The sequence below is a fragment of the Microtus ochrogaster genome, unplaced genomic scaffold, assembly GCF_000317375.1.
Source record: "Microtus ochrogaster isolate Prairie Vole_2 unplaced genomic scaffold, MicOch1.0 UNK82, whole genome shotgun sequence".
Taxonomy (NCBI): domain Eukaryota; kingdom Metazoa; phylum Chordata; class Mammalia; order Rodentia; family Cricetidae; genus Microtus; species Microtus ochrogaster.
This window is the reverse complement of record NW_004949180.1, coordinates 581,056-600,925: the sequence shown is the minus strand read 5'-3', so window position 1 is coordinate 600,925 and position 19,870 is coordinate 581,056. Positions and strand designations below refer to the sequence as shown.

The 19,870-nt window shown below is 38.3% G+C and overlaps 1 protein-coding gene across 2 annotated transcripts in view; it reads left to right on the top strand.

Annotated features, from left to right (window-relative positions):
* Positions 1 to 19,250, top strand: part of Tab2 (TGF-beta activated kinase 1 (MAP3K7) binding protein 2) — a 56,218-nt gene extending 36,968 nt beyond the window's left edge. For both annotated transcript variants that reach the window (XM_005370642.2, XM_005370643.3), the window contains 5 exons: positions 2,028 to 3,528; positions 10,885 to 11,045; positions 11,254 to 11,347; positions 12,354 to 12,434; positions 17,290 to 19,250. In XM_005370642.2, coding sequence (XP_005370699.1) covers positions 2,028 to 3,528; positions 10,885 to 11,045; positions 11,254 to 11,347; positions 12,354 to 12,434; positions 17,290 to 17,432 — 1,980 coding nt within the window. In that variant the 3' untranslated portion in view covers positions 17,433 to 19,250. The remainder of the gene's footprint in view (positions 1 to 2,027; positions 3,529 to 10,884; positions 11,046 to 11,253; positions 11,348 to 12,353; positions 12,435 to 17,289) is intronic.
* The last annotated feature ends 620 nt before the right edge of the window (positions 19,251 to 19,870 follow it).

The window sequence follows — 19,870 nt, the reverse complement described above, 5'->3', positions numbered from 1 at the left end:
TTTGTTTTCGAGACAGCATTTCTCTGTGTAGCTTTGGAGCCTGTCCTGGAACTCGCTCTGAAGACCAGGCTGGCCTCGAAGTCATAGAGATCTGCCTGTCTGCCTCCTTAGTGCTGAGATTGAAGGCGTGCGCTACCACTGCCGGGTCTCAAAATACTCTTGTCTTTACTTCTCTGTTGTCTCTGTTCAGTAGCCTTCCCACTTAATAAAGACCAAACTGTAGTGTTGTTAATTTTTTTTAATCCTCCACTACTTAATCCCAGTCTTCATGTGTTTCACGAAGTTCCCAAATGTGAACCTTCACTCTAGTGACGTGGCTCAGCTAATTGTCAGTTATGCCATTCTATTCACCTAGAACTTGGGGCGAAGGGTTGTCTGTTTTCTACTCATTTAAATTATATGTGTCCTGTGGATCATCATGCTGTACCTACCTCATTAATCTAGTCTCGTGTGTGTGTGTGTGTGTGTGTGTGTGTATTAATGTTTATTGCTGTCCATGTGTCTTTGACCATGTGTATACATGTGCACATGTATAGGCCTGAGAGAAGCCTTGAGTATTGTTTCTCTGGAGCTTTCAATGCTGTTTTTTGAAAAAGGGTCACTGTAATTGTTCTAATGTGCATGTGTTTAGGGCTGAACACGTAGAATTGGGGGGCTCATCTCTGGAGAAAACTGGTTCTCCCTCTCAGCAACCATCTAGTGCCTTATAGCTCCTCCTCTAGGGGTGGCCTTAAGGAGTTTTCCCTGTCCACGTTGGCGTGTTGTTTGATATCTCGTGTCTTATTTAGGTAGCCATATTGTTTTGATTTCATGGGTGTAGCTTCCCTGTCATGTCCAGAAGACACTGGCAGCAGGCATCCTGGTCCTCTGGCTCTTACAGTCTTATCATCCCCTCTCTATGGTGTAGGGGCTGTATTGTAGATGTACCGATTGGTGCTGGGCACCTCAGATTGTTCTATGCACCACTTGTAGATTTCTGTAATGGCATCTGTCTGTTGCAAAAAGAAACTGCTTTGATAAGGGGTGAGACCGCTCCCTCTTTGTGGCTTTTAATATAAATATTTAGAATTTAGCTGGGGTATTATAAACCTAGCTAACTATCCTTGGCTAGAGAGATTGTAGACCCTAGAGAACTGACTACTGCCATTTTCCAAAACTGTCTACCTGATTGAGTGACTTGTTCTTTGAGGGGTGAAAAGCTTTCATTAAGTCTTCCACGGACTCAAAGATTAGTGTGTGTGTGTGTGTGTGTGTGTGTGTGTGTGTGTGTGTGTGTGTGTGTGTGTGTGTTTGGTATTTAGTAAGCATATGTGGATGATTTATGACTAATGATGTAGCACTTTATTTTAAAACAAATGTTTTTGGGTTTTGCTTTTTTGTTTTGTTCTCTAGAATGGGTTTTTGTGGTGCTCTGTTGAAGACAGAGACATGAACTTGTTCTTTAGGTAGCTGCCATGTGCTTGCATGTCATTTGTAGATGCATGTTTTATAAAAGAGGAAGCATAGTGGAATTGATGACTTGGTACTAACTTTAGATTTTTTTTAAAACTTTTAAGCACTGAAAATTCACTTGCTAAATGATTTTTAGTTTAAAAGAATTTGTGTAACGATTGACTATATAAATACTTATTTTTCTAAGTAGTTTGAGGAACTTTGTATTTTATCATTTCACTTTAAAAAGAAATTTAATTATACCATATTATATTCTTAAATTGATTATGTTGTTCAGCATAAAAATTGTATTTTTAATTAGGCTGTACTTATACTGTATTTGGATGGGTCCATTTTACTAAGTAGCTTCTAAGACAATGGTTTTTATTTATCTATTGCTGCCCAGTTTTTCCATTATACTAATAGTAAGAATTAATAGTTCATATCCATAAAGTAGTTTTCAAATCAGAAGATTTAAGTCTCTTAAAATTGTATTACATATTCACGTGTTAATTGTATAGTATTTCTGTGGTAATAATAGTCTTTGTGTTCGCTTCTGGTGACTAAGAGTGACCTGTTTTTATTTTGCTCTGTAGAATAATAACAACCTGGATGCCTGCTGTGCTGTTCTCTCCCAGGAGAGTACAAGGTATCTTTATGGTGAAGGAGACCTGAATTTTTCAGATGAGTCTGGAATTTCTGGTCTGCGCAATCACATGACTTCTCTCAACTTGGACTTGCAATCACAGAATGTTTACCACCATGGAAGAGAAGGAAGTCGAGTGAATGGAAGCAGGACTTTAACACACAGTGTTAGTGATGGACAGCTTCAAGGTGGGCAGTCCAATAGCGAACTGTTTCAACAGGAGCCACAGACAGCACCAGCTCAAGTGCCTCAAGGCTTTAATGTTTTTGGAATGCCCAGTACATCTGGTGCTTCAAATTCAACACCACATCTTGGATTTCACCTAGGCAGCAAAGGGACATCAAACCTCTCTCAACAAACTCCCAGGTTTAATCCTATTATGGTAACTTTAGCCCCAAACATACAGACTGGTCGTAGTACTCCTACGTCTTTGCACATACATGGTGTACCTCCGCCTGTACTTAACAGTCCACAGGGAAATTCTATCTATATTAGGCCTTATATTACAACTCCTAGTGGTACAGCTCGGCAGACACAACAGCATTCTGGCTGGGTATCTCAGTTTAATCCCATAAACCCTCAGCAAGCCTATCAACCTTCGCAGCCTGGTCCTTGGACTACTTATCCTACGTCCAGTCCTTTGCCACATACCTCAACCCAACAGCCAAATCAGCAGGGCCATCAGACCTCTCATGTCTACATGCCTATCAGTTCTCCAACTACTCCACAACCGCCAACAATTCATTCGTCTGGTAGCTCACAGTCTTCTGCCCATAGCCAATATAACATTCAGAATATTTCAACAGGACCTCGAAAAAACCAGATCGAAATCAAACTTGAGCCCCCACAAAGAAACAGTTCTTCAAAATTACGTTCTTCTGGACCTCGAACTGCCAGCACTTCCTCGTTGGTCAACAGCCAGACCTTAAATAGAAATCAACCCACTGTTTACATAGCTGCCAGTCCTCCAAGTACTGATGAGATGATCTCCCGTAGTCAACCTAAGGTCTATATTTCAGCCAATGCCACCACAGGAGATGAGCAGGGCATGCGGAATCAACCTACACTCTTCATATCCACAAACCCTGGGGCATCTGCAGCCTCCAGGAGTATGGCTGGGCAAGTGAGCATGGGTCCTGCCTTCATCCATCACCACCCTCCCAAAAGCCGAGTAATAGGCAGTAACTCTGCAACATCTCCTCGAGTGGTGGTCACTCAACCCAACACAAAATATACTTTCAAAATTACCGTTTCTCCCAATAAACCCCCTGCAGTTTCCCCAGGGGTGGTGTCCCCTACCTTTGAACTTACAAATCTTCTAAATCATCCTGACCATTATGTAGAAACTGAGAATATTCAGCACCTCACGGACCCTTTATTAGCTCATGTGGATAGAATAAGTGAAGCCCGGAAATTGAGTATGGGATCTGATGATGCTGCCTACACGCAAGGTAATGCTAATGTTAAAGAAGATAATGTTCCATGCTACATTTATTGTCCATGTGGTTTCCCAAAAGAAATGGGCATCAGTGTGCCTTCTGTTCTGTTTTGTAGTACTAGCCATGCTAAACTAAGTGCTCTTCCAATGGGACTGTCTCCCTGACCCAACTTCCATCTTTAAATGTCCCAAATAATATTATTTTAATATTTGAACGTATTCATATAAATTTTAATTTCAATTTTATGATCATATAATCTGGAGTGAAGTTTTGTAGTTATTAGCTCTTCAGAATATCAACTTAGGCTTGTTTGTCTTAAAATACTTTTTAAAGATTATTTGTTTTTATTTATAAATAGTGTTTTGCCTGTGTGTGTAGCACGTGCTTACCTGGTGCCCAAAGAGGTCTGTAGAGGGCATCAGATCTCCTGTAACTGGAGTTAAGGATGCTTGTAAGTTACCACTTGGGTGCTGGGAACTGAACCCAGGTCCATTGCAAGAACAAGAAGTGCTCTTACCCATTGAGCCATCTCTCTAGCCCCTCATCCTTTTCTGATACACTGACTTTATGACTAAGTTTCTTAGAGGAGTCTGACTCTTCCATCTCATTGTGTTTTCTAATTCCATAATCATCTACAGAGATGTCAAAACATCAGGTACCCAGGACCCAGTTAGCATCTTCGTATAGTGAATCAATACATATGTATATTTTAGATGATTCTGTTTACACTAGAAATTATTTTAAAACAGATAGCTCCCAATACCTGTGATTAACTGAAGCTGTTTTTCTTTGCTTTCAGTACTGTCTGAGTTTCTGTAGATTACCAGCTTTTCCACCAACACTAAATTATTCTTCAGTCAGTCCTGGAGAATGGCAGACTAGTATTTGCTGATTCTTAAATGTAGAGCAAAATTTCTATGAAGATACAATAATGGATTTTTTTAACAAAGTAGATATTCATTCTTATTAGGCTGGACATTATAAATATTAAACTTACTTGTATTTAACCTAAGTAAGAAAGCAAAACTGTTCCTTAAATGCACTGTCTCCATATTTTTTCTTCCCATTCTCTAGAGACATTTGTATTCAAACTTACTGAATCTGAAAACAGCTTCTGGCCTTCCCTCCAGCTTATTCTTCCCTTAGGCAGTTACTGGCAACTTAATTTTCTAAAACACTCTTGATTCCTTTATAATACATCTTATTTGACTGAAAATCCTATCAGGTTATCCTTCCAAGTCTATCCAGAATTCTGTCCTCCTGCCCACGTGGTCTCTTTTCTCATCTAAGCACCACCACTCTGGGATGAGTGCAGTAGCTCACCCGCTGTCACCTGTGCCTCCTTGTGGCCCCCATGCAGCTCAGCAGCCAGACGGGTGCTGGTCAGAACTGCATCAGGTCCTGTCACCGTGCAAGTGACAGCTGTGGAGTAAGTCTCTTCACATGCCTGCCATCCCTGCTCACCTACCTTTTGACTTTTATTTTTAATGTTTTTTTTACATTTATTTAGAGAATGAGTATGTGTGTTTGTGTGTGTTTATGTTCATGCATTCATGCATGTAACATGGTATGAATGTATATGCTACAGCATTTGAGTGGAGCTCAGAGGACACACTCGAAGTTGTTTTTCTCCTTCTACCTTTACGTGGCTTAGGGGCTCAGTCTCAGGTCACCAAGTTATCATGTCAAGTGGTTTCCCCACGGAGCCATCCTGCTGGCCATGCTTTTTCCTTTCAGTACTACCTTGCTTGCTTGACCCAGCCCTACTGGCCTCCCTAGGCTCCATAAACACGGAAGAAAGGCATCCCTTGGGCCTTTGTAGATGCTGTTCCCACTATTCAGATGTTCCTGGGAATATCACTGAGTTGTAAGCTATATTCTTCTTCCCTCCTGATTGAAACCAGAGAGAGAGCAGCTTCTGGAAAGCAGAGACGCCTCTTGGTCCTCTCCCCATAGTGGCATACTCTTAGTAGGGATGGCCACTCAGATAGATGGAGAGAATAAACACTTCGGTTATTTAGACCAGTTTTCATGGTGAAAGAAAAAAATACATATTGTATATGTTAGAAAAGCCAAGCTCAGCAGAGTTGCACAGCTGCCAAAATGACTTACCGATATTTCTTCTCCAGAAACATCTCTTAAGAGAGTTTAGATGGCAAACTGCTTTTGTTGTTTACAAACACACATACATAAATTGTTCTTTTAATAATACTTTAGTATCTTGTCTCTGGTTATACTTGTGATTCTATTTTCCTATTAATATTAACAGAAGTTTTGATTTTGTTAAGCAATAGCCTTGACTTTGAACCTAAAATAAGAAATCCAAGCTAAAAAAAAAATTGGGAATTAAAAATAAGTTTATTGATTTTTATGTTTCTCATTCCTTGTCATTTTTCACCAGTGTTTCATTATAAATCATAGCACTTCTATTTGAGACTTAATAAAATTCTAGTTGTGATACAAATTAAGTGATTTTTTTCAAAAGGAAAATATAATTCAAATTAGTTATAATTTTTAAGTTGGTACTTAATTTTATGAGTTGCTATTTAGACGTCTCCCATAGAACTTTGTTTTGTTATTGTAATAATGTTATTAAATAATCACCTCAATAATTACAAATTGACATCAAACTGCTTATAGTTTGGTTTTTCTATTTGTTTTTTCAAATAAGTCTTCTACCCGTCAGCCCCTCCCACTCTTTACAGGAACCATTTTTTTTTTAAATATTTCTTTATTTATTATGTATACAATATTCTGTTTGTGTGTATGCCTGCAGGCCAGAAGAGGGCAGCAGACCCCACTACAGATGGTTGTGAGCCACCATGTGGTTGCTGGGAATTGAACTCAGGACCTTTGGAAGAGGAGGCAATGCTCTTAACCTCTGAGCCATCTCTCCAGCCCCCAGGAACCATTTTTTTTAATTTGACATCAGTCTTAGAGAATTCCTATAGAATTCTCTACCCAGGGTCATCTAGAGCACTTGCTCATCCAGCACTGTCTACAGCAGCTGCAAGTCCATTCTCCAGCTGCCTCCTGAGGCAGCATATCCCATCCTTGGAGAGCTTGCCTTAGCAACTGGTATCTTAAAGGATATGCAAATCATTAAAAGGTCTGACCAAAATAGAAGATACAGTAAATATGCCTCCACATCTAACCATTTAATTGTTAAATACAATTTTTATTAACATTTTAGTCTTTCTCCTTATAGTCACTCATATATATAAATATACATACATATAAGCACATTTTTAGTATATACTATATGCATACGGATATCTGTAAGTACACGGGGGTGGGGATCAGATAATCACATCTAATCACAGATTGATAAATTTGACCTGTCAGGATTACATCTATATTACAGAAATACAGACTTTTTCTTATTCATTAAGCAGTACAGCCTTATAGCTATATATGTAATGTTTACATGATATTAGGTATTATCACAAATAATCCAGAGCCTCTTTAAAGTATAAGATGTGCTTCTGTGAAAATAATTAACTTTTTTTTTTTTTGAGACAAGGCCTTTCTCTATGATGCCCGAATAAGCTTTGACTTCATGTTCTCCCTGCCTCACACTCTATAATATGTCCTTACACATGAGCTGGTGGGCTCTGTTCTGCATCACCCCACCCAAGAACCAGAGAGTAAAAAAATCCCATCTCTACCCCATGACAGGAGAAATGCTAGCAGACCAGCCACAGCCCTAGTTTCTGCAGAGAGACGTCTGTGGGTAAAGCAGGTCTTAGAGCCATACCTAGTTCAAAGTAAGCTGCAGTTGTGCATCCCGCTGTGCTGCACAGTAAATGGGGCCGGTTTCTGCATGGAGCTTCCGAGGCCTCTTGTGTTCGTCTGTGCCCCCCGTTTATGAGCAGAGAGCACTTTGACAACGTTCACGAGATCTTTCCTCCCCTTTTGTGGAGGGAATAAGTGATTGGGTAAAGAAAATACTTCTTTGTTCTGAGACATACAAATGTATTGTTTGGAGTTTTTTTTTTCTTTTTATGAGTGAAGATGAATATCTTGAAGACACTAATATTTCTTACTTCGTGAGCATGCCTGTTTGTGAAGGGTGCTGAGTGTACTTTCCTAACTTACAGTAACAGGGCTCACTTAATGTTTTTAAATGCTTTACTTTTACATATTTAGATTTGCTGGTCTTTTTCCCTTCTTGTTTTTAGGGTTTGTATCATAATTAGAAAACCTTTCCATGTTCATTATTTGGAAAAGCAGACAGCAGAGGTCTTGTGCTGTGTTTCTCTTTACTTACGATGATACTCCTTGAAACCACATTGAACTGGCCTCATGACATCCCATCACTAACTTGAAGACTGCTGCCCTGTCTGCTTCTAAAGGGGAGATCTGTCTGAAGTAAGCTTTAGACAGTTTCTGGACCTAATACCGTAAATTGTACGCAATTTTAGATACAAAGAATATCAACAAGGTAGTGCCCGGCACAGGCCTCTTCAGTACGGATATAAATGACGTGGATCTTAGGTACAGAGAGCTGCAGTAGCCTCAGTTTTCTTGTTGTGTCTGTTCTTTGAATTATGGGCCCTACTGCAAGATCTGATTTCAGCTAGCCTTAAAAATGGCAAAATAGATGAAAAGAGGATGCTTTAAAAAGCTGCCATCTTTGAATTTTTGCTATTCAGTCACCAAATAAATGTCTAGTAGTAATACAGCAATATATAAAACAGATACAGTCTCTGCTGCCAACACAATTGAAGTCTAGAATAATTTAGATTTATTTTAAAAGCTGACTTAGACATATACCTAATTTAGGCACATTAAATCATATAAATTTAAGACTTGAGAAATAAATACCCATTACCTTTTAGTGGCAAAAATTACCTTTTTTTTTTTTTGAAGAATTCTAAAACCTTTATATCCATCAATACTTGGGACATTTTACAATGGATTGTCTTAAAGTGCATTCTCTTCTAATAGTTTTGAGTTATATGTTTCTAGAAGAATTAGGCATTATTTAAAGTGCCTAAAATTATTAAAACTAACACCATCTAGAATTTGGAGTGTCTTTTTACGGTTTCCAATAAAATTAAGAAACATTGGCAGTTGTTGAGCCAAGGCAGCTGTCTCTGAGATGCGCATACGCCAGAAGCAGTGCTGGTAATTAATTTCCCATTTGTGGTTGTCCCAACAGCAGAAAGGGGTTGCATACCTAAATTACTTTTATCCATTAATTTAATTTTGGAAAAAAGAGGGCTTAAATGGCGCTTACTGAGTTCTGTAATTCCCCATTTCTATCTGTGTAAGGTTCCTTCAAAGAGTCCTGGTGTTACTGTCTTGTCTTACCCAATTCTCTCTGTTACTGTGAACTCACAAGGCCTCTTTGTTTATTCTCTCCCTGCATTGCCTCCGATGTAGTAGCCTCTCTGCTCATTGAAAGAATGGATGAGTGGAATGTTTTGTTATAAACAACATATATCTGAATTATTTAAACTGCTTTGTGGACTAGAGAGATTGCCCAGAAGTGGTTTCACTACAAACTTGGACTCAGTTACTAGCGCCCACAGAGGCTCACAACCATCTATAACTGCAGTTCCAGATGATCCTCTTCCCTCTCCTGACCTCTGCAGGCACAAGGAATACATATACATGCAGTCAAAACATACACATAGTAAATAAAATCAATATTTTTAAGAATCTTTTTTTGTATATCTCTGTCCCAACAAATACATTTAAGATTGCATTTATTGTGGTCACTAATAATAGTTTAAATTATTGTCAAATTTTTGTTTTCTATGTTTTTCATGTTCTTCCTTGCCCACTTGGTTTAAACCATATGTTCTTTATTTTTCTTTTTGTTATTTTAATTTAGAAATTGAGTATTTCATTTAGAAATTGCACCTTTGTTCCTTTCATTAGTAATTTCTAAACAGTTAGCATGTTAACATTTAAGAATAGGTTTTCATGTAAATATAAGCATAGCCCTTAAGGAGAAACACAGAGAAGATGTTCTTGGGTCATTCTTTCCAAGACCCTGGCATACTTCTCAGATTTTGTACTTACTAAATCTTTTTTACTTTCTAGAATTTTAAACACCTGGCTTCCAGCCATCTCTGCCATCCTCACAGGCTCACCATAGTTGACCTGTGTGGTTGTTATACTCAGCTCTTGGTAGTTTGTCATCATGTGCCATTCTTTTCTTCATTTTCGTGTTTAAAAAATTATTGCAGCAGCTACCTGTCACTGATAAATTCTCCCAAACTTTGAAAGTGTTTCTACTTCTGTACTCTTAATAATTTAGTTAGGTGAACAAATTGTTCCTTTATCTTCTAGCATTATACTTTTATTATCTTCAGTTTGGGTACACTTTTAAGCATTGTCCTTCAAATCCTGACTTTCTCCATACTCTATCTTTCCCTGGAATTCAATTTTAAATGTACAGATATACAACACTTAGCAAGTGATTCCGTCTGAAAATTGTGCCATGTAGCTATCCCACTCATCATGCAATTACCATGGAGTTCCCAGGCCTGTATAGTAATGTTACTGCATCCCTAGCCTCTGGTATAAACTGTACAGCATGTCACTGTACAGCATGGACACTTCAGGCAGTTGTAATACCATGGTAAGTATTTGTGTATTCAAACATTTCTAAACATGTGGGCTTAAGGTATTTTCTTATCTTCTCTGGGTAGCAGCATCCCAAGGTGTCTTTTCAGTCAGCTGTCCTAAACGACAAAGCTCCCATTCACAGGGCTGGCTCCCGTCAGCATACACCTTTTAACAGTTTGATAAGCTTTCCCAGCAGCTCAAGCATGTATGCTGCGAGATTTATTGCTTCTTTTAGAAATTCTGCTAAAGGAGTTTCACAAAATGTAGTCTGAGAATGAGAAAATAGAGTGTTTATCTAAATGACTTTTTGATGTGCATTTTGAACAATTTGTTAATATTTGTGATTTTCTTGTTTGTTACATACGTCAAAATGTATTTTTTTACTCCATTACATACTCCCTTAGAAAATATCTGTAAAATTGTCGTGTTAGAATATCTCATGCAGTGTGTCACGCAAGTGGAAAGAGACTTGATCTTCCCAAGAGTCAGATGTGGACTACAGAACAGCGAGTGGATTAGTTGACTGTGCTAGAACTGTTTAAAAAATATGAGACTACAGACATTGTCTTCAGCAGTGCAGTTTAAGTGTACGGTATTTGCTTAAATGATTAAGACGGTTTCCAGATTAAGATTTTTGAAATTGTAAGTGCTTAACAATACTTTATTTTAATGTAGCTCTGGGGTTCTCGCAAACTCACACAGAAATGTTTGTTGGATTCTTTTGCCACGTTTGCTCGGGGTCGCTGCTGGAGTGGGCGGGTGCTCATGCTTGTCATCGTGTTGCAGCTCTGCTGGTGCACCAGAAGGCCAGGATGGAACGGCTTCAAAGAGAGCTCGAGATGCAGAAGAAAAAGCTGGATAAACTCAAATCTGAGGTCAATGAAATGGAAAACAATCTAACTCGAAGGCGCCTGAAGAGATCAAATTCCATATCCCAAATACCTTCAGTAAGTCTTGCACAACCGCTGTGACCTCTGCGCTTGCACAGGAGAGTAGGCTGGCTGCCATAGTGTAAAGGCTTGCTCTAGTTTGCTGCAAATGCTCTTAATTCCTACTTGGTTCTCTGTCCTTACCTCCCCTGCCAAACTCCATTCTTTCTTAACTAATGACATGATAATTCAATACAAACCTTTTTTACATGGAATTATTTTTCAGCTCGAAGAAATGCAGCAGCTGAGAAGTTGTAATAGACAGCTCCAGATTGACATTGACTGCTTAACCAAAGAAATTGATCTTTTTCAAGCCCGAGGTAAAGTTCAGTGCATACTCAGCTGACATTCATTGAATTGATCTGCTGGCTCTTTTCCTGTCCCTGAGAACAGACTTACCAGTCACGGGCTCAGAGGATTCTCCTTTAAGCCAGATAGTGCTGAAGAACAATTGGCTTTTTAGCGCCCCCTTACCCCCAATAAGTATGCAGTTTGTTCAAGAAGCCAGATATACTAAGTAGCCTTTAGATCTGCTGTAGCCTTCTTGCTTAGCCCTGTGGTAAGGGAAGACAACGATTGTGTGTCTGGCTGCATGGTCAGCAGTTTGGCTTCTGTGTGTAGAGAGTCTGTTAACAGGATTTATTACTATGGATGTATCCATGTAACTTTATTTTACCTTTCAAGAATTGTGTGTCCTCATTTCACTGAGACTATCTTTAATTGATAAAATAGAAAGAACATAAAAGTAGAGTTAATATCTTCTTAGGACCATGATAGGCCTTTATACTTTTTTGAGCAATTAGTAACCATCAATAATTTCTTATTGTAGTAAAACATACTTATATTTAAGTCAGTTCCATTAAAAAACCTAAATAAAATTTTATCACTGAAATCTAATTCTGAAGTTGGGGAAATAATAGAAATATATAAATTTAAAAAGAGACAAGGAAACTTAACAAAGAAGTCTTGAGTTACACTTCTGTGTATAGTCCAGCATCCATTAAACTAAAAGATGGTGGATTTTGCTTAAACTGATTTTAAAATGTTAATAAGATATCATTTTAACTTGTCACATAGAACCAGGGGTCTGCTTCTAATTCTTTCTTACAAGCATTAATTTCACTTCTTCTCAGTTTACCACTTGCCTCTGTTTATGAGTATTATCTTATACCTATATCTTGAGATATGGTTTTGAAATTAAGAGGGTATAATTTAAAGCATTTCTTCTGTTTATTTTTAGAAAGAAATGCTTGCTTTAAAAAATAAAATTAAGGATTTTTATATATCAAAAGTAATATTGATATATTTACTTTTTATATATTTCAGGACCACATTTTAACCCCAGCGCTATTCATAACTTTTATGACAATATTGGATTTGTAGGTCCTGTGCCACCAAAACCCAAAGGTTAGTGTATCCAATAAGTGTGAAAACTGTTACATTTTGAAAAGCAAAATCTTAGGAAATTTTAATTCTTTTTTTCAACCTTCCATTTCAGAAGTGCTTCCAACTTTGGCAATCTGGAGTGGATTTAGGAAGATGTTTGTTTATTTCATTTACATTCTGGTGTTTGGGTTAGGGGATGCAAAAGTGTAATGTATTTAACTTTAAGAGTAATTAATGTTTGAGACCTGCATAACCACTGTGTACTCCCAAAACAGAAAGTTTGGGTTTAAAACAAAGTATAAAAGTTTATTTTCTTTAAATTTTTAAACAATGACAAGGAAGTCACCTTACAAAATTTCATTTTTCAAAAACATTGTTCTGTATAATTCTGAGTAATATATCCTGAATTCCAGATAAATTTCAAAAAGTATCATCTTAGTAACATTTTGTAGCATTGACAGTCACAGAATATGTGTGTGCCAAACTAAAACATATTGAAATAAGTCTGTATTTGAGCCAGGCGTTAGAATATGTGTACAAATGGAATTATGTGCATAAATCTGACTGATCAAAGTAAAATATGTAGGTATGTGCATTTAGGACACTATAACACTGGTATCATAGTGCATATATCATAGTGCATAGTGGTATCCGTGGTGCATAATTTGCTGTTAGCCCTAAGTTAAATTTAAAAAAATGAAAATAGACATACAGTATTAAGAGAAATTTTGACTCCAAGAACACATAATATGGCAAGGTAGAGTTGGTGAACATGGAATTGAAATTAAGTCTTCAGCCAACTTAAAATAGAAAGATAGAACTGAAGGATATCGATGCAACCACAAAGAAGGGGAAACATACTCTTAACAAGTCTAGATGGTTTAAAAAAACAGAGGAAACAAAAAAAATCATCAGATAGCAAGGAAGACAGTTGGAAAGGAGAGAGGGGGAGAAGTTGCCAAGTCAGCACACTTTGCAACCATTGCCTTCCGTGGGAATACTCACCAACTGATGGAGCAAATGGGTGAATTTTAATAAGCAGGATTCAGCAATACGCTGAATCAAGAGACTCGTTGTGATAAAGACATAAAAACTAAAAAGTGAAAAGATACAAATGGAAATCATGAATGGCTATAATTAATCAGACAGATTTTTTTAATCTAAAGTTGTCTTGAAGGACAAAGAATGATTTTATGTATATGATACACTCAATAAGAAGACACAAGCATTTACAGTACTATCTTACCTTAAAGTGTGTTTTAATAAACCTAAGGTCAGAATTATTTCAACCATCTTTCAACCTCAGTCTAATGAAACCAGAAAATTCATGGACAATAAGCAATACCCTCTTGACTATCCACTGGGTCTTGAGGAAATGAGCATGAGCTGGAAATATGTAGCTCACTGATGTAAATCTACCTAGCAAGTCCAAGGCCTAAAGTTTGATCCCAGGACTCCACTTTTGACACAGAAGTATCTAATAGAAAACAAAAACCAAACACACCAAAACCTGAGAGGCAACAAAAACCACATAAATGTTCAGTTTATAGAGAGAAAGTCTGCATTAGAAACATAACTCAACCCTAATTACACACCACAGGACCTAGCATAAGAAAGTAGACCCAAAATTAATAGAAGGAAAATAATAACGAAGGGTAAACATAAATCATTTGAAACAGTAGAAAATGAATTAAAATACTTAAAAAAAGTAAAATTACAAACCCTTAGCTAGACAGATTAAGAAGAGGGAAAATTCAAATAGAAATTGAAAGAGAAGCCATGACAACCTTGAGAATCCTCAAAAAAAGAAAAAAAAACTCTTAAGGGACCAATGTCAACAAATTAATAACTTCTAAGAAATAAATTCCAAGAAATTCTATCCAACTGAATCAAGAAATGCAAGCCTGCTGATTGAATCCATAATGAAAATATCTCTTTGAAAGGTGCAAAGACTTAGATAGCTTTTTGAGTGAATTTTGTGAGGTATTCAGAGAATTAATACGAATTCTTTTCCCCTGAAAACTGAAAAGGAACACTTGCAAATCTTGATGAGACCAAAGCTGGCCAAAGACTCAAGTAATGGGAGGCTCTAGGCTCAGATTCTAGTGAGCACGTGTTTGCATTCTTACTGTAGTTTTAACATTATCCTAGAAAGACCATCACCAGGGCCAAGTGGCTTTACCCTTGATATATAAGAACTGCTCTACATAGACAGATTAGATTAGTCAGTGGTATACAAGTAGAAACAAAGAAGAAGCAATGCCATGTCAGTAGGCACTTACAGGGCATTTGATGAAAATTCATCCATTCCTGATTAAAGCATAAAATACAAGATGCTGTAACCCAGAAGGGTTCCTCCTGTGAAAGCTGATGGATGACCTGGATTCAGTCACTGGAGCCATATAATAGAGAGAATGTGCTCCTGACGTTGTCCTCTAAACTCTGTACATGGCCTTTCTTGTGCTCACACACATGCACCCACACAACAAAGGGGGATCTAACCTCAGCACAAGAAAGGCCATTTGTCAAAAACACACAGATCATGTCTTAGTTGGGGGGGGGGGAGGCTTAAAAGCCTTAGGAGTTCTCACCATCTCTACTTCTTTTAGAAAAATATAAAAATCAGAAAATCAGATTTTTCCAAATCAGGAAAGAGGAAACAGAATTCCCCCTAGTTGCAGAAACTGATCATGTGCTTATCTCCAGCTGTAATTTCTCTTAATTGGTAGCCAGTTACTCACATTCTAAAATATCATGTGGAATATCCCAGAAATAATTTATAACGTTAGATGGAATTTATTAGAACAGTATTATAATCTGTTTATAATTTATATAATTTATAATCTGTTTATTATTTATAACTATGAAATGCTACTCTTTTAATGTGCCTAATTTATAGATTGTTTTATAGGTATTTGTATGTTAAGAAAAATTATAGCATGTATCAGGATCAGTATTAGCCAAGGTTTCAAGCATCCACTGTTAAACCTACTTAGTGAATTCACTAATGTTGCAGTATATAAAGTCAGCCTTCAAAAATCAGTTGTTTCTTTCTACAATTATGCAGAAGAAATTCATAGGTATCAAGAAAACAATCCATTTTTATTCACAGTGACAATCAAAAAGATAAAATACTTTAGAGAGGCAGAAGAATTTTATACCAGAATTATAAATACTGAAGAAGGAAATTAGCAGAAAAATTCATGTTCATGGATTGGAAAAATTGTACTATTCACTTATCTAAGATAACCAATATGATTTACAGATGTATTTTTTTTTTAATGTACATTAGTGTTTTACTTCCATGTATCTGTGTGAGAGTATTGGATCCCCTGGAACTAGAGTTACAGACAGTTGTGAGCCACCATGTAGGTGCTGAGAATTGAACCTGGGTCCTGTGAAAGAGCAGCCAGGGCTCGTTAACTGCTGAGCCATTTTCAGCCCCAATCCATAGATTATGTAGTAACTTTCAAAATTCTAATGTCATTCTTTAGAAAAATATCCTAAAATTTATACAAAAAAGACTCTAAATTGCCAGAGCAATCTCAAGTGAGGACAAAGCTGAAGATAACATACTCTTATTTCAAAATAGATGACAGAGCTGCAGTAATCAAAACAGTACAGTGCTGGGTAGACAACATGATAGCCAGGCTGGAGGAAGAGAACAGAAACAAGCAAGGTGCATTGGTAGTCGCCTTATCTTTAATAAGGGGCCAGAAACGTGCAGTGGGTGTTTCAGTAAATGAAACTGGCAAATAATGGGATTGGCCCCCTACCTCACTTCATATACAAACATCAATCAGCTCAAGTGGAGCTGGTAGGATGTTTGAATGGTAAGGGTACCAACCCACGATGAGCTGTGTTCAGTCCTCAGGGTCTGCATGGTAGAAGGAACAAACCAACTCCCGCAAGTTGTCCTCTGACCTCTACATGCATGTACTCAGCACATGTACATATGCAAAGTGCATACATGTTTAAAACAATTGACTAGATTATAATTTAAGTCTAAGATGAAACATGTTAGATGAAGACCTCATTGTTGAGGCTGGTGACTTGGTTATGGCAGCTAAAGAGAGACATCTTTAAGGATCTTGAAGGAACACAGTGCAAAAGCTCCCTGCTGTTGTAAACCAGATTCAGTGCTCTCCCATACCATGCTTGATTTTAAAAAATAAAACTGGGAAATGTGATGATTTTTTGACACCAGCTTACTTTTTCAGCATTCGTTATTGACCTAAGTGCAAACAGTTTAAAAGTAGTTTTTTAGGCCAGACAGTGGTGGCGCACACCTTTATCCAAGCAGAGGCCAGCCTGGGCTACAGAACAAGTTCCAAGACAGACTCCAAAGCTACACAAAGGAACCCTGTCTCGAAGGGGGGTAGTGGGAAGGAGCGGGGAAACTTACTGTTTAAAAACAAGTTTTATATCACACACTTAAAATCCCAGTACTCAGGAGATTAAAATGGCAGGCGGATTGCTAAAATTTAAGGCCAGCCTGGGTTACATGGGCTGACGCAGTCTCAAAAAACAGTTAATAAATATTTGTTTGTTTGTTTTCAGTAAATTTAAGAAAAAATACATTTAATTGAAACTTCCATTCCTAGTAAGAAACAAACATAAACCCTACTGGAATGGGTAGTGAAACTCAAGATCACACTCACAGTCTAAAGTGAGGTTCGGGCGTGGTGGAGAGTGGCTCCCCTTCTGTCACATTGAGTGGCTCTTCTCAGAGGAGAAGCAGCAGACTGAAGGAGGCTGGGAAAACGCATGTCTGCTGACAGCTGCCTTCCTGCCACCTTAGTCAGTCACCAGTAATTTGGTAGACTGGGTTTTTCCTACTTCTTTAGCTTTTTCTCTTCCTCTTGCCTCCTTACAGATCAAAGGCCCACCATCAAAGCACCAAAGACTCAAGACACCGAGGATGAGGAGGGGGCTCAGTGGAACTGCACTGCCTGTACTTTTTTGAATCACCCGGCCTTAATCCGCTGTGAACAGTGCGAGATGCCTCGGCATTTCTGAGCCAAAGGCCCCGTGTCTCCTCTAAAACCACATCTGAAATTCGAGGAAGTCCTCTGTCATCGGGAAATGTTTCACTGCTACATAGGATTTAGTCCAGTGGAAGGTGTGTGTGACAGGACAGTGGCATGCCGTGTTCAGTGTCAGTCCACAGAGCTAATAATACCTCAGTCTAATATCACGTGAACCATGATCTGAGACTGGGCTGCCTGCTGCCTGACCACGCACAGTGTCGCTGTCCCACCATGGACCATCCTCACCTGTCAATGCCTAAGCGTCCCCAGTACTTCCCCTTCATGTCACTACTGATTCTGACAGGAGGGAGGAATAGGATGATAGCTTTTTTGTGTTTTTAAGGTTTTTGGTGAAACACTACATACATGAAGAGAAGGAACAAGGTTTAACTATTTAAAAGCTCTGCTACCGCATAGTGCCAGTGGATGCGGGCAGACTTCACAAATCTGTGGTACTCTTGGCCTTGTCTTTTGTCTTCCCTGAAGACGTCTGTGAAGCCAGCATCTAGGGTCTAATGATGAGAAGGAAAGCAGTATGCATTGTCTGTACAAATCCGCAGTGAGCTCCCCACAGCCTTCTATACTGTACAGATCTCTCACGTCTGCTTTAAGTGATTTCTTCATTATTTTCTTATATTTCTATATGTATAGTGTAATAGACTTTTGTTAACTAATGTTTTTTTCCCTTTTAGTAGGCACCATCATGTTCCTTTCTAAGCCGTACTGAGAAAAGCAATGCCGTAAGATAAAAAAGCATTAATGAAATGAAACTGTGCACAAATAACGTCCCTCTCCTGCTCCTGTCCTTTGTCCCGTTGTGTGCCGATGCTCTGAGGAGACATGCGGGCGCTGCATGTGAGTTGCAGGAACGCTGCAGACATGTCAGTAGGTCATGCTGTACACTGACTTCAGCAGTGGGTGACCAACGTGTTGTTTTGTCTTCTACAGCAGCTTAAAGCGAAAAGTATTTAAGCTCACTTACATCTTGCCCCGTGTATGGTGTCCCAGAGAACTTCATGGAGGTTCTCACTGGGAACGTTCAGTTTCAGAAGCAGCCACAGCAGCAATACCAACAGCCTTTTTTCTTGTTGGAAAGAAGTGTAGTTGCTGTACTGTTGGGACAGTCCATTTCTAAACCTGACTTGGTGACATTCATGTGTATTTATAAAACATAGTCATCTTTAGGACAACTGAAGAAAAGCTGGAAAAAAGAAAGAAAACAAGCAGACTTGAACACTGAAACAACCTCAGACATCTCTTTATTTTGATGATATATTTTTGTAAGGAAAATAAATATTCATATGATCAGGAATGTATATAACTAAATGAAATCAAGAAAAAGAAACAGTATGCGTTTAAAAAGAATTATGAAATTGTCTATCAGTGCTTAGAGTGGGTCTAAGGGAAGTGCTGAAATCTAGCAAAGACAGGAAATACTGTGGGTTGCCCCACTGCAGATGTTCACAAGTGGCTATGTTTAAATAAACAGGATTATTACAGGTGAGCCTTGTGAAGGCCAGAGCCTTGGCCTCCAGGCTTTGCATCATGAGTATGGAAAGAAATATGGCAATCATCGGTCACTAGACAACAGACCCCAAACCTCGTATGTTTGATGCATTTTGTTTTAAAAGTAGGCCTTGTTTTTCAGCTTCCTCTGCAGTTCTATGTGAAGATTGGTAAATCAGTTTTTACTTGTTTTATTAATAAAATGTAATTTGGATATCTTGAGTTGATGGTTTTGTGATTTAGCTGGGTAAACTATCTTTGTAACAGATAAGTTATTTATAAAAATTAAAAAACTTATATTCTAATGTGGATTTTGTGACTTGTTTTTGATGTTTGTGGGACAGTTTGTGCCCAGCATGTTGCATAGTTAACTGGAGTCTGGAGAGTGCAGCACCGCATTCTCTAGTCTTCTCAGAAGCTTCCAGCTTCCCTCTGGTCATGGATTTTTTAAAATTTATTTTATTGTCAGTTTCTTTTGGGTGTCTTGATTGCTTGACTGGCTGGTTTGTTTTTGCAGGCAGGGTCTCACTACATAGACCAGACTAGCATCAAATTTGCAGTCCGTCTGCCTCAGCCTCCCGAGTCCCATTATTCTAAGCTTGCACCATTTCTGGCTTCAGGCTGCTTTCTTTTTTTTTTTTTTGGTTTTTCGAGACAGGGTTTCTCTGTGGCTTTGGAGCCTGTCCTGGAACTAGCTCTGTAGACCAGGCTGGTCTCGAACTCACAGAGATCCACCTGCCTCTGCTTCCTGAGTGCTGGGATTAAAGGCGTGCGCCACCACCGCCCGGCTAAGGCTGCTTTCTAACTGATGAAAGCAATCAGATTATAACTGAGAAAGCAGATAGTGGCTTCTTTTTATGGTATATATTTTTCTCTGCTCCCCTCCCCTCTCCCATGGTCCCCATTTCATGTTACATTTTA